Source organism: Prionailurus bengalensis, chromosome D3, assembly GCF_016509475.1.
Source record: "Prionailurus bengalensis isolate Pbe53 chromosome D3, Fcat_Pben_1.1_paternal_pri, whole genome shotgun sequence".
NCBI classification, from domain to species: Eukaryota; Metazoa; Chordata; class Mammalia; order Carnivora; family Felidae; genus Prionailurus; species Prionailurus bengalensis.
In genome coordinates this window covers 20,970,963-20,985,960 of record NC_057356.1, presented here as the reverse complement: position 1 = coordinate 20,985,960, position 14,998 = coordinate 20,970,963, and the positions used below count along the sequence as shown (strand labels likewise).

General features: G+C 43.5%; 1 protein-coding gene across 1 annotated transcript in view; it reads left to right on the top strand.

The window, feature by feature from the left end:
• Nucleotides 1-3,748: 3,748 nt before the first annotated feature.
• LOC122470400 (sodium/glucose cotransporter 1) overlaps nucleotides 3,749-14,998 on the top strand; it is a 74,668-nt gene continuing 63,418 nt past the window's right edge. The window contains exons 1-2 of the mRNA XM_043557931.1: nucleotides 3,749-4,049; nucleotides 12,862-12,933. Of these exons, the coding sequence (XP_043413866.1) occupies nucleotides 3,918-4,049; nucleotides 12,862-12,933 (204 nt within the window). The 5' untranslated portion in view covers nucleotides 3,749-3,917. The remainder of the gene's footprint in view (nucleotides 4,050-12,861; nucleotides 12,934-14,998) is intronic.

Here is a 14,998-nt window from a genome sequence, read left to right as displayed (position 1 = left end):
CTAATCTCTTAGCAACTTTCAAGTATAAATACAATGTTGTTTACTATAGTCATTATATACTGCATTAGATCTAGTCATCATACGCTGCATCTTATAACTTGAAGTTTGTAACCTTTGCCCAACATTTCCCCATTTCTCCCACCCCCTCCCTAGCCCTTGGAAATCATCATTCTGTTTTCGGTTCTATGAGTTTGGCTTTTTAATTTTTTTATTTTTAATTTTCTAAAATTTACATCCAAATTAGTTAGCATATAGTGCAACAATGATTTCAGGAATATATTTTTTAGTGCCCCTTACCCATTAGCCCATCCTCCCTCCCACAACCCCTCCAGCAACCCTCAGTTTGTTCTCCATATTTATGAGTCTCTTCTGTTTTGTCCCCCTCCCTGTTTTTATATTATTTTTGTTTCCCTTCCCTTATGTTCATCTGTTTTGTCTCTTAAGTCCTCATATGAGTGAAGTCATATGATTTTTCTCTTTCTCTGACTCACTAATTTCACTTAGCATAATAGCCTCCAGTTCCATCCACGTAGTTGCAAATGGCAAGATTTCATTCTTTTTGATTGCCAACTAATACTCCATTGTATATATATATACCACATCTTCTTTATCCATTCATCCATTGATGGACATTTGGGCTCCTTCCATACTTTGGCTATTGTTGATAGTGCTGCTATAAACATGGGGGTGCATATGTCTCTTCGAAATAGCACCCCTGTATCCTGTGGATAAATGCCTAGTAGTTCAATTGCTGGGTCATAGGGTAGTTCTATTTTTAGTTTTTTGAGGAACCTCCATACTGTTTTCCAGAGTGGCTGCACCAGCTTGCATTCCCACCAACAATGCAAAAGTGTTCCTCTTTCTCCACATCCTCACCAACATCTGTTGTTACCTGAGTTGTTAATGTTAGCCATTCTGACTGGTGTGAGGTGGTATCTCATTGTGGTTTTGATTTGTATTTCCCTGATGATGAGTAAAGTTGGGCATTTTTTCATGTGTCAGTTGGCCATCTGGATGTCTTCTTTGGAGAAGTGTCTATTCATGTCTTTTGCCCATTTCTTCACCGGATTGTTTTTCAGTTGTTGAGTTTGATAAGTTCTTTATAGATTTTGGATACTAACCCTTTATCTGATATGTCATTTGCAAATATCTTCTCCCATTCTGTTGGTTTTCTTTTAGTTTTGCTGATTGTTTCCTTCACTGTGCAGAAGCTTTTTATTTTGATGAGGTCCCAGTAATTCATTTTGAGTTTGACTTTTTTAGACTGTGCATATAGATGAGATAAAACAGTATTTGTCTTTATCTGTCTGCATAATGTCCTTTAGATTCATCCATGGTGGTGCAAAGGGCAGGATTTCCTTTTTTATGGCTGAATAATACTCCATCACATAGACATATACATAAATGTGGTATGTATATATATACACCACATTTCCTTTATCCATTCATCTGCTCATGGACACTTTAAACTGTTTCCAACTTGGATATTGTGAATAATGCTTTAATGATCATGGGAGTGCTGATATCTCTTCAAGATACTGATTTCATTGTCTTTGGATATATAATCCAGAAATGGGATTCTTGGATCACAGAGTAATTCTATTTTTAATTTTTTGAGGAATCTCTGTGCTGTTTTCTTGGGTATAAATTGTCCTTTTAGAGGAGACCAGTGAGGAACAGAAATTGCAAAAGGGCCTCAGGTATCCTGGACTCCCCCTGCCACCCTGCCATGGTAGGGGGATACTTGGTACTGACATGTTTTTTAATTTATTTTTTATTTTTAGCCCCAGCTTGCCCTCTCCTGCTACATCCCTCACTCCCATCTTACCTTGCTTGTTCTTCTTTTAAGGTCCTGTTCAAACCGGACCTTCCGAGGCCTTCCCCCAGCTTTACCTCATCTCCATGTTAAAATCCTTGCTACACATTTGGAGCATTACTATGTCTCTTTCAAAGCACATATCACAATGCTAATTTTATAGGTATTTGTCTCATTTTTGATGATGGTCTATCTCTCCCACTGGGCTGGAAGCCTTGTGAGGGCAAGAACCCTGTGAATCTTGTGTACAGCTATATCCCCAGGGTTGGCACACATGACCTGGCACATAGAAGTAGTTCTTGTGTTGCAAGAATGAATGAATGTATAATGAATGAATGAATGAATGAATGAATGCATTTTCTGGTCTCTTCCAGGCTGCCATCCTTTCCTTCTCTAGCCATCCATGTTTTGCTATTTGAGAAAGATCAAAGAATGGTTTATTCCCTCCATTGAGGTCCTATAGTACTTCAGGTCCTTCCTCCTGCTCACTTTTCAGATTTGCTCATTGCCAGTCTTCACTTTTGGAAATTGGCACAGGCTGGATGCCTGCAGCTGGGGGTTCAGGGCTGAACTTTTGCTGTGGATGAGCTCATTTCCAGATCAGACTGGAAGTTTCCGGAGGGCAGGGGCTCTGCTTGGGCGGAGCCAGGTGAAAATGCTCTGCTGAATTTGGGAACAGATGGATATAGATGAAAGGTCAATTGCTCCAAGCTGTGGCTGATGGCTCAGCTTGAAATTTTGGAGGACATCCATGTTGAAGATCCCCTGCTTCTGGGTTCCCCAGAAGAGGAATTCCTGTTCCTGGTGGCCAGGCATTATGTTGGGCCCTGGGCATAACCTTAGTTTAGGGGAGTGGGTGGGGGGGAATGGGGAAGACCTACATGGATGCAGTCCAAATAATGATTCTTTGACTGCAACCTCAGTAGGAAGAGCAAGTGCTGATGAGGGAGGATGGGAGTGGACCTCAGAGACAGTGAGGTGCAAAGAAATCAGTTGTTGGCATTTGGGCAGTGGATGGTTGTCTGGTGGTGGGCAGGGAGGACCTGAGGCAGAACAGAGTCCGGGCAGGGTTTATGTGGTCCTTCCCCCTCCCTGTACCTCATCACTCCAGCAAAGCTCCCTAGTGCTATCACCTGAGAGCATCTCCAACCTTCCTCTGAACTAGGCCTACCCTGGTCTAGGTTGTAGGACCAGGTCTGTCATTAGCTCACTGTGTGACCTTGGGTGAGTCATGCCTCTTTTCTCAATCATCTCAGTGCTGAGCCCTGACTTTCAACTTAGACATGTGTCTCCAGATGGGCAGGCTGAATCCCCAGGAAGGGTCAACATATGATGAGCTCCATGGAAGGGATTCTCTAGTATCCTCGCTTCTATCTGCCCCAGAAGGGCCCCAGATCAATTACTGGGTGAGGCACAGGGCAAAGAAAAACTCCCAGTGGGATTCCTTCTCCTAGTCTCTCTTTTTTCCTCCTTACAGTGGCAGTAACAGTGCCTCTGGGGGCTGCAGGGGCGCCAGAAATGTAGGTAGGTGGGTGGCTGTCCCCATGGCCAAGAAATTGTTCTGAATTTCTTGCCAGCAATACCCAACAAGTGGTCTTCCCCAGAATTTTCTCCACAGAGACCAAGAACTTGGCTGAATCCTGGGAACAGTCTTGTACCGGTTTTACACATGGAGAACCGGAGTCTGTAGAAGCCTCAGTACTGGTCCAAGGGCAGGTGGCAGGCGACCTGAAGCCTCTAGGCCCCTGGCCTCAGGCAGCCTGGTTCCTCAATGGAGCCGCACCCTCTCTGCCCCTGGCAGAGCAGGCGAGGCTACCCTGCCGGGAACACAGCCGGCCTTTGTGCCAGGCGGGCACCACCCCCTGGATGGCCCCTCCCCACTCACGGAACAGCCCTTACCTGCCAGCCTGCCACCCTTTCTGCCAACAGCTCCACCTGCTCCTCCTTCAGCGCTCTGTGCTCCAAAGCTGCTCCCCGACGGTGCAGCGCAGGAGCTGCACCGCTCGACTTCGCGGGCGCCCTCCCTCGGGCTGATTATTAACCCGGAGGCGGTATAAGGAGCGAGTGGCCTGGGCGGGAGGGACGCATCGCCACCGCCGCCATGGACACTACCACCTGGAGCCCCACGACCGACACTACCTCACCCCTTGCGCCACATGAGCGCATCCGCAATGCGGCCGACATCTCTGTCATCGTTGTCTACTTTGTGGTGGTGATGGCCGTCGGGCTGTGGGTATGTGAGGGCTCTGAGACGTGGGCTGAAGGGGCAAGAGCCACCAGCAGGGACAAGGGGGGCGGGGCTGCACAGGGGAGCCACTGCATCCGTGAGCTGTGAGGAGGAAAGGGTGGGTTTAAAGGTCTGTGGAGCCGAATGGAAATAACTTGGAAGCCCTTGAGAGGAATTCAGGGGGGCACAGTGTGAAGTGAGGGGGGCAAGCAAGGATGAGCAGAAGGGAGGGGGGTTCTGAGGGGAGCTGGCCAGGAAGGTCCAAGGAAAATACCCCTGGCCTGTGAGCAGAGAAGGAGGCAGAGATTGGAGAGGCTGGAGGCTAGTGTGAGGGGCAGGAGAGGGACAGCTTAGGGCTTCAGGGAAGATCTCTGGGCTTGAAGATAAGTCCCAAGGAGGCTAGGACTGTCCTGTTTCTTCTTAGTCATACAGTTCTGGATGGAAAAGAAACAATTTAGAGCAGGAAGGACACAAAGCCTCTGCCAGGTGCAGGGGCTGTGGGGCAGCCCCAAATGGAGGGGTGCTGCTGGTGTCCCCCTGGGAAAGGCTGACCTGGAAGCCCAGGGACTGGAATGAGTGAGAGCTGAAAAAGCTTGGGTGGAGGAGGAGGAGGAGGAAGCCTTGGAGGGTGGCCTGGTGCTGGGGAAATGCACGTGGCTCCCCTTGGGGACTGGGGACACACCAAACCAGAGAAACTTGTTCTTCGCAGGCTTGGAACTTGGAACTTGGAAATTTCACTATGACAGACTCTGGCACACCCAGCAACTAGAAGATGAGGTGTTTTAAATGTGCACATATTGCAGACATTCTCAAAAGCTTTGGTTGTGGGTAGGGTTGGGCCAGGAGGCTGTGATGGCAGCAGGTGGTTGAACTCTTTCTTGATTTAGAGGGGAGTGTGTGTGGGGGGGGGGGCAGGGTGGATATTAACCCTTCCATGGCCACAGAGTTTTTTATTTTGTTTTGTTTGTTTTTTAGGGATAGAAGGAAGCTTTTTTTTTTTTTTTTTTTTTTTTGGTTTGTTAAGTAATCATAGAAACTAGATGTGACTGAAAGCTTTTCCAAGTGTCACAAGGGGTCAGTGTTACTAACTCTTCCCCAATATGCTCACCTTCCCAGAAGTGTCCAACCAGGGGCCAGGATTCTCAGGTTTACTACTGGCTTTGACATGGTTCTAGCTATGCAACCTCAGGCAACCTGTCTCAGCCTCAGTTTACTCAAGTGTGCACAGGTACAATCTTACCTATTCTTATGACTCCTGAAGATTGTTGTGAGGATCCGCAGACATGAATCTGAAAATTCTTTATGGAGTCTAGGAGTCTTTTTAAATAATATCATCATTTGCCCTCCAAGGTATGAGCCATGCCCTGAATTGTTTTTGTCCTTTTAAGTAAAATGGGAAAATGCGGTCAACTGGATAGGGCATCTTCACAAAATGCCTCAACATAAGGAGGGCAGGAATACTAATCCCTATTTTACAGAAAAGGAAACTGAAGCCCCATGTTGTTGTGGTTTACCTAAGGTTGCAGTACATGAAATTTTCCTTGAACTCAGATCTTTTGACTCTTGGTTTTCCAGAGTACCAGGGGCTTTGCCACTTTGCCTGCCTTCCTCCCCACACCCTTCCCCAGCTTCTAAGTGCCTAGCACTTGGATGTGAATTCATCATTTGCTAGCTATGCCATACTGCTTATTTCCCAGAAAATCACCGATAATCTCTGTTCCCCTAACCAATCTTATTTTAGCCCCTGCCAGTCCTGCTGATTATGGTGTTTATGCTTTTCAAATATCTGTGAATCAGTATCACTTGTCCTGTTAAATGCTACTTAATGAGCCTGCTAATATTTGTCTACATTTAATTTTCCCCATTAGTCAGTGCCTCTGGACCCTGATTATTTAACGTGCTGGATTTCTTCCAGTTTACATTCCTTTTTTTTTCTACTGGAGCATCAAGAGTGGCTTGGTTTGGGGATAGACATCCTGACTCCTGAGTGATCTCTGGGCTGCACAGACAGAGTGATCCTGGCTTATGGTGCTTCTTCATCTTAGAAAAGACACCCATAGCCAATGTCCCTCTATCACCATCCACATCTCTTCCAACATTATTTTGTTCTGTTTTACCCTCTTCCAATCATGTTTGGGTTTGAGCTTATTCTTCACTGTATATTTCCATTTTTCTTTCACCACCTCTCTGTTTCTTGGGGGATTTTGTATCATTTTAGGCTAAATCTCTAACTTTATTTTTTCTGGAAGATTTCATTTAAGCTATCCTGAACCCCCTTATGCTAGGGGTTGTTAAACTATAGTTCACAGGGCAAATATGGCCCACCGCCTGTTTTTGTATGGCCCACAAGTTACAAATGTGTTTTTACACTTTTAAGGAGTTGTAAAAAATAAAAGAGGAAGAATGTCCAGTGGAGATCATGTGTGTCCCACAAAACCTAAATAACTTATGATATGGACATTTTTCTTTACAGGAAAAATTTACTGATCCCTGCCTTATGCAATCATTTACACTAATAGCATCATTGGATGCCTGAGTAGCAATTGCCCCTGGGGAAGCTCAGCCTTTCAATTTTACAGGTGAGGGTCAGATGGTGACAAGAAGTCAGTCAGATGAATCTGTGCCAGAGCTGGGATTAGATACCAAAGGCATGTTTTTTCTACTGTCTCACCTTCCCTTCCCTAAGACAACATCCTTTCTGGCAATACTCTCTCCATGATCCTTACCACCATTTGCATTGCTGTGACAGTGTCCTGGTGGTGTGGAATTCCTTCTTTCCTGACATATTTTCATAAAGTGAAGGCCTAAAGTTTATTCAGTTTTAACCCTCTTCATCCTGTGCTAGAGTCTATTCTTAAACCACTTGACCAAAATATCTTGAACAATTGTCCACCCTTCACTTGAATATTTCTGGCCAAGACTCTCCCCAGTGGCACCACTTCCATCTCTACACAGCTCTGATAGTGAGGAAAATCTTCCTGGTATGGAGCCCAGATCTGATGTCCTGGAGCTTCTCCATTGTATTTGGTTGTGCCTTATGCAGACCATGCTGTCTCACTTTACCTCAGAAGATGGTAGGCCACACTGGAGTCTTCTCTACTCCAGGCCCAACATCCCCAGTTTCTTAAGCTTTAAGCAAAGGTCTGAAGCACCTTCCGTTTGTTCAGTGATATTTTTAATCCATTAAGAAAAAAAAATATGGGTCAGTACTTGTGTTTCTTTTGCTCCTCTGGCTTGCACTTGTGAAATCATTCTCTTCTAGTTGCAGGGTGGACAGGCAAATTTAATGCCATGCTTTACAAAGTGGTGTTGGAACCTTAGAGCTTTCCTTTGAGCATCCTTTGCTCATGGAGACAGTGTCTTTCCATTGTAGGGAATAAACAGCAGGGAAGAAGGAGGCAGGGTACACGAGTTATAGTAATAACACCTACTGGTAGCACCTACTGAATGTTGCTGGCAGTCTGCAAAATGCCTGCCTGGAAGGGCGTTGCTCATTTCCAGAAGGAGTGTTCGGGGGTGGGATATGGGGGAAGAGTGGAGGCAGAAGGCACTGAGAAACCCCTTTATCCAACATTTTATTGAATGTGTACCATGCACTAGGCATTATACTAAGCATTACAGGGGATTAAAAACTTGTAAAATGGTTACCACAATCAAGTTAATGAACATATCCATTATCTCACACAGTTACAATGTTTTTTGTGTGTGGTGAGAGCACTTAAGATCTACTTTTTCAGCAAACTTAACTATACAATACAGTATTATGGACTATGGTCACCATGATGTAAATTAGATCTCCAGAAATCATCTTACAATTTTACCCTTGTACCTTTTGAGCAGCATCTCTCCATTTCTCCCGCCAGGCAGCCCTTGGCAATGAATATGTATTTCAAAATATCACATTGTATCCCCTAAATATAAACAATTTTTAATTTGTCCATATACCTCAATAAAGCTGGAAAAAATTATAATATGGCAACATAAAGGAAAAAAGTGTAAGGGCTGTGAATGAGGTATAGAAACATAGAACATCTATAGAAAATCTCTAGATGTTCACAGGAGAGAGAGATTATTTTTTGTTTGTGAAGGGGAGAGGCCATAGTAGAGAAGGAAGTTTCTGTGGTGGAGTGTCAGGTAAAGTTTCATGGGGAAAATAACATTTGAGGAGCCTTGAAGGATGGGTCTGCTGGGTCTGGGCTTGTGGAGATGAGGGGATAAACATTCCAGAGAAGAGAAGGCCTGGTGTAGGTACACCTGTCCTTGCCTTTTATCCATTCCCAACATCTTTCCTCAATTATCCAGTTCCCCACTCTAGTCTTGACTGTCACATCCTTCCTCTAAGCTCTTCGTTTCTGAGACCAACTTGGAAATGTTGTATCTGGGCCCCAAACCCACTTTTTGTCCCTCCAATACCAACTGGGGCATATCAACCTGCTTTGACATCGGAATCACTTTCAGAATGGCCTTTCCCTGGAAAACTACTAGAATCTGCGTCCTTGGACCATAGTTTTGTTCAGCCCTGACTACCTTCTTTGCTCCTTGTGTTTGTTAGTCCTCTTGCTATTCCTAGAAAAAAACACCACAGAATCCCTAAGAGTATGTCCTATGGGAGGGAGGACCCTGCCACGAGTCCAGAAAGATCTGAGCTGTGCTCTCCCTGGAACTGCCTGGCACACAACAATCAATTTATGTTGATTGTTGGATGTATGAATGACACTGCTTCCTAAAGGACTGAGTCTGGTCAGTCTCTGGATTCTGAGCACTTAGCAATATGCTATCAATAGTAGGCATGTTTGCTGAATAAACTGAATTTCTAAGCGTCTGAAATGTCACCATCTGAGGTTAATTCCTTTGCACCAGTGATGCTCTTAAGCCTCAGGGGTCACGATGCAACAAGCTTTAACAGGGCTCAGTCATTATCAGTTATCAGTATTTTCAGAGACATTAGCAAGCCATCAGCTAAGGGAAGGCCATTGACATAGAGGGAGGGAGGAGGAGAACACTAGCAGAGACACTGTCCCAGTTTTGAGCTGGAGGACTGGACCTGGGCCTGAGCTGGACCAGGAATCAGCTGAAGGTTCAGAGGCAACATTCCAAGGGTTCTGTAAGAAGGAGGGTCTGGTGGTCATTTACTGAAAATGCACTCATAAACCTTCAGTGGCTCCCTACTGCCTATGGAATAAAGCCTATATGTTTTAGCTTGGCATTTGATGGTCTGCAGTCTGTTCCCACTTCTCACCATTCTCCTCATTGATATGCCTCAGCCAGGTTCTCCAGGTAATGCTATTCACCGTTCCCTTCCTCCCCACACTGCAGTTCTATCTCTGGGTTATTGCTCATGTTGTTCCCACAGTCTGAAATGTCCTTTCCTTCTTTTCTTTCACTAATAAATCCCACTCTATCTTCAAGACTTGCTGAAGTGCTGCTCCCTCTGTGAAGCCTTTCCTGACACCCCAGTCAGAAGGAATCTCCTCCTTCTGTATTCATAACAATAATCATTCTGCAGTACTCATAATATGTTGAAAAGTAATGTTTCCAGCAAGCTTCTACCTACATCTCAGAAAGTTTTGAACTGAGTTTGAATGGTCCATCTTTAATGTATTTAATAAGAACACCATGCATTCCTCTAGCATTTTTCATTTTTTTGTTTTGATAATAACATTACTGAAATATAATTCAAATACTGTATAGTGCTTATTATGTATGTATATTTGTATGTATGTTTGTATGTATGTATTTACTTATTTTAATTTACATCCAAGTTAGTTAGCATATAGTGCAATAATGATTTCAGGAATAGAATCCAGTGATTCATCTCCTACATAGAACACCCAGTGCTCATCCCAACAAGTGTCCTCCTTAATGCCCCTTGTATAGTGCTTTCATTTATTTAGTAATTTTTTTTGAGTTTATTTATTTATTTATTTATAGCACAAGCAGAGGAGGGGCAGAGAGGAGAGACAGAATCCTAAGTAGGCTCCGCACCATTAGCACAGAGCCCAATGTGGGGCTCGAACTTACCAACTGCAAGGTCATGACCTGAGCTGAGATTAAGAGTCTGACTCTTGGGGCGCCTGGGTGGCTCAGTTGGTTAAGCATTCGGCTCAGGTCATGATCTCATGGTTCGTGAGTTCCAACCCTGCGTCAGGCTGTGTGCTGACAGCTCAGAGCCTGGAGCCTGCTTCAGATTCTGTGTCTCCTCTCTCTCTGCCCCTCCCCAGCTTGCTCTCTCTCTCTCTCTCTCTCTCTCTCTCTCAAAAATAAATAAATATTAAAAAAAAAAGAGTCTGACACTTAATAAACTGAGTCACCCAGGTGCACCACTGTATAATGCTTTTATTTTTTATTTTTTTTAATTTCTTATTTATTTATTTATTTATTTATTTTTTATATATATATGAAATTTATTGACCAATTGGTTTCCATACAACACCCAGTGCTCATCCCAAAAGGTGCCCTCCTCAATACCCATCACCCACCCTCCCCTCCCTCCCACCCCCCATCAACCCTCAGTTTGTTCTCAGTTTTTAACAGTCTCTTATGCTTTGGCTCTCTCCCACTCTAACCTCTTTTTTTTTTTTTTTTTCCTTCCCCTCCCCCATGGATTCCTGTTAAGTTTCTCAGGATCCACATAAGAGTGAAACCATATGGTATCTGTCTTTCTCTGTATGGCTTATTTCACTTAGCATCACACTCTCCAGTTCCATCCACGTTGCTACAAAAGGCCATATTTCATTTTTTCTCATTGCCACATAATATTCCATTGTGTATATAAACCACAATTTCTTTTTTTTTTTATTTTTTTTTATTTTTTTTTTATTTTTTTTTTCTGAAATTTATTGACAAATTGGTTTCCATACAACACCCAGTGCTCATCCCAAAAGGTGCCCTCCTCAATACCCATCACCCACCCTCTCCTCCCTCCCACCCCCCATCAACCCTCAGTTTGTTCTCAGTTTTTAACAGTCTCTTATGCTTTGGCTCTCTCCCACTCTAACCTCTTTTTTTTTTTTTTTTCCTTCCCCTCCCCCATGGATTCCTGTTAAGTTTCTCAGGATCCACATAAGAGTGAAACCATATGGTATCTGTCTTTCTCTGTATGGCTTATTTCACTTAGCATCACACTTTCCAGTTCCATCCACGTTGCTACAAAAGGCCATATTTCATTTTTTCTCATTGCCACATAATATTCCATTGTGTATATAAACCACAATTTCTTTATCCATTCATCAGTTGATGGACATTTAGGCTCTTTCCATAATTTGGCTATTGTTGAGAGTGCTGCTATGAACATTGGGGTACAAGTGCCCCTATGCATCAGTACTCTTGTATCCCTTGGATAAATTCCTAGCAGTGCTATTGCTGGGTCATAGGGTAGGTCTATTTTTAATTTTCTGAGGAACCTCCACACTGCTTTCCAGAGCGGCTGCACCAATTTGCATTCCCACCAACAGTGCAAGAGGGTTCCCGTTTCTCCACATCCTCTCCAGCATCTATAGTCTCCTGATTTGTTCATTTTGGCCACTCTGACTGGCGTGAGGTGATACCTGAGTGTGGTTTTGATTTGTATTTGCCTGATAAGGAGCGACGCTGAACATCTTTTCATGTGCCTGTTGGCCATCCGGATGTCTTCTTTAGAGAAGTGTCTATTCATGTTTTCTGCCCATTTCTTCACTGGGTTATTTGTTTTTCGGGTGTGGAGTTTGGTGGGCTCTTTATAGATTTTAGATACTAGCCCTTTGTCTGATATGTCATTTGCGAATATCTTTTCCCATTCCATTGGTTGCCTTTTAGTTTTGTTGGTTGTTTCCTTTGCTGTGCAGAAGCTTTTTATCTTCATAAGGTCCCAGTAATTCACTTTTGCTTTTAATTCCCTTGCCTTTGGGGATGTGTCAAGTAAGAGATTGCTACGGCTGAGGTCAGAGAGGTCTTTTCCTGCTTTCTCCTCTAAGGTTTTGATGGTTTCCTGTCTCACATTTAGGTCCTTGATCCATTTTGAGTTTATTTTTGTGAATGGTGTGAGAAAGTGGTCTAGTTTCAACCTTCTGCATGTTGCTGTCCAGTTCTCCCAGCACCATTTGTTAAAGAGGCTGTCTTTTTTCCATTGGATGTTCTTTCCTGCTTTGTCAAAGATGAGTTGGCCATACGTTTGTGGGTCTAGTTCTGGGATTTCTATTCTATTCCATTGGTCTATGTGTCTGTTTTTGTGCCATGTATAATGCTTTTAAAAAGAATATTTCTTAAAATTTTTTTAAGTTTATTTACTTATTTGAAGAGAGAAAGAGTGAGCACGTGTGCAGGGGAGGAGCACAGAGAGAATCCTGAGCAGGCTCTGTGCTGTCAGCACACAGACTGGTGCAGGGCTTGAATTCACGAACTGTGAGATCATGACCTGAGCTGAAACCAAGAGCCAGATGCTTATCCTACTGATCCAGCCAGGCATCCCAAAAAGAATGATATTTCATTAGGCACCTTGAGTATGCTTGTAAAAATGGCATGAAAAGTTCCATTTTCCTTATTTAACAAACATTCAGGTGGAGTGACTTGCTTGAAGCCACACTGTGAACTCATTGCAGAGCTGCACCAGGGAAAGGTTTTTAAACCTGAGCTTCAGTCTTCTTGTCTGTCATATGTAGGTCCCTGCCTCCTTCATCTAAGTATAGTGGAGTTCTAGGGGAGTAAGGAATGTGGAAGTGCCTCAGAAATAAAGACAGTAAAAGAAAGTACAAGTATATGGGAGTGGGAGAGGTATGTCCTTTTGGCAGGCAAAGTTGCTCTGTTCTAGTTTTATACTAAATTTTTGACCTTTCCTCTTCAGGCTATGTTTTCCACTAATCGTGGGACTGTTGGAGGCTTCTTCCTGGCAGGACGAAGTATGGTGTGGTGGCCGGTAAGTTTTGTCTGAAAACTATTTGCTTAACTACAAAATTCCCCATAGAAGGCCCTATTCTTCTTGGCTTTGGGTGGCAGTGATTCTTCCTTCCTGCCTTTCTCTGATAATGGGTCTTCTGCTCACCAGGTCTTAATCTGGATAAACTTAATCTCTTGTGGTAAGGGAATAGCCTTTAAAGAAATGTGCTTGAAATCCTTTACTGTATAAGTAGAGGAAGAGACTACACAAGCAGACGGTGTGGAGAAGCAGAAAGAACACACAGACTGAAGTGATCTTGGGAAAACCTGCACTTCTACCTTTGTATCTATAAAATGGGGATGAGAGTATTTATCTTCCAGGAGTGTTATGAGAAATGGGTACCTCTTATGGGGTGGAAGCTCAATAAATAATAACTCTTTTACTACCTTTTTGTTATGTTAAGTCCCATGAAAGAGAGACTTTATTTGTCTTACCTTGGGAGCTGAAAGCAATGCCTGATACACAAAGGAACCTCAATAAGTACTCATAGAACAGATGGAGAGGAGCCCCTACTCTTCCTAGTTTTTTTCAACTCTTGGAGGATTTTGTATGTTGTATATTTGTTGTATATTTGAGAGGTATTTTTCCTGATATTCGTACATGGGTGGAACTATCCCAGTTAAAGGACACGTGTGTGGGTGGAAGAGAAACTAGGAGGACCCTTCCATCCTATCAGCACAGGGCTCTGGCTGTCTTATCAGTTAAGTCCAATGACCATCTCAACCCAGAGTTCTCACCAAAATGACTGGTTGACTAAATTAGCCAAGTTGTGCAGGTTTTTTTTGGACTAAAGATATAAGCAAGACTAGCTGGTGAAAGAGGTGGCTAATGAAGCATAGAAACAATGAAAAGAAAGTGACAGCACTGAGTTGATTGGAGGAAGAGAAACAAGAAAGTAAAAATTGTCACTGTCATATGCAGAGCATAAGAGAAATTGCAAGGAAATCACATCACACCCTGAAGTTGGCCTTTGATCAGCTATTTTGGGATGGATTTTAATGACTGGCATCTTCACAGTTGCTTGGGCTATCCCTGAAGTCATTTCAGCCTTACCCCTAAGGTGGCTAAAAATATTGGGCAGATGCTGATTTCTGTGGTGGCCCCATCATGGTGCTCCCTCCTGACATATTTTATCTTCTGGAGCATTGTACTTTGGTGCTTTCCTAAAAGCTGGTGTTGAATAGGCAGCTCTGATCACAAAGTTCAAGATGAGGCTGGGTCAGTCCCTCTAGAACTGCACTGCCTAGTATGGTAGCCACTAATAACATGGGCTATTTTTAATTTTTATTTATTTTTGTTTTTTTATTGTTTATTATTTTTGAGAGAGAGAAAGACAGCAAGCAGGGAAGGGTCAGAGAGAGAAGGAGACACAGAATTGGAAGCAGGCTCCAGGCTCTGAGCTCTCAGGACAGAGCCTGACACGGGGCTCAAACTCACAGACCGCAAGATCATGACCTGAGCTGTAGTTGGTCGCCCAACTGACTGAGCCACCCAGGCACCCTCACATGGGCTATTTAAATTGAAATTAAAGTTAGATAAAATTTAAAAATTAAAAATTTCTTCCCTTAGCCACACTAGCCATATTCCAAGTGCTTAATAGCTACATGTGGATAGTGTCTGCCATATTACATAGTATAGATCTAGAATGTTTCTCCCATTGTAGAAAGTTCTATTGGACAGTGTGCTGTACAGATTTCAGAGCCAAGACTGGATGAAATCTTAGTGGACTTGAGATTTGTTGAATTAGAGAGCTGAATAGGAGGTTTATTTATTTTGGAAGCAGTGCACTTTCCACCCCATCTAATGCTTCACTGCTCCCTACAGTATGCCTGCCAAGTGCTTATTTGCCTTCGGTTTGCATCCAGACCTCCTCCCCCTACTATGATAGGAAATTCTCATACCTCTTCATGTAAAATTTCTAGGGATGCTTTATTGGGGATAAGACCTCAACTTCTAATCTCTGGGTCATGGAGAAGCCAATGAGAGTAGTGAGGGGGTGGTTTGGGGAAGAACCATTCTTACGAGATATTCATTTTGGGCTAGG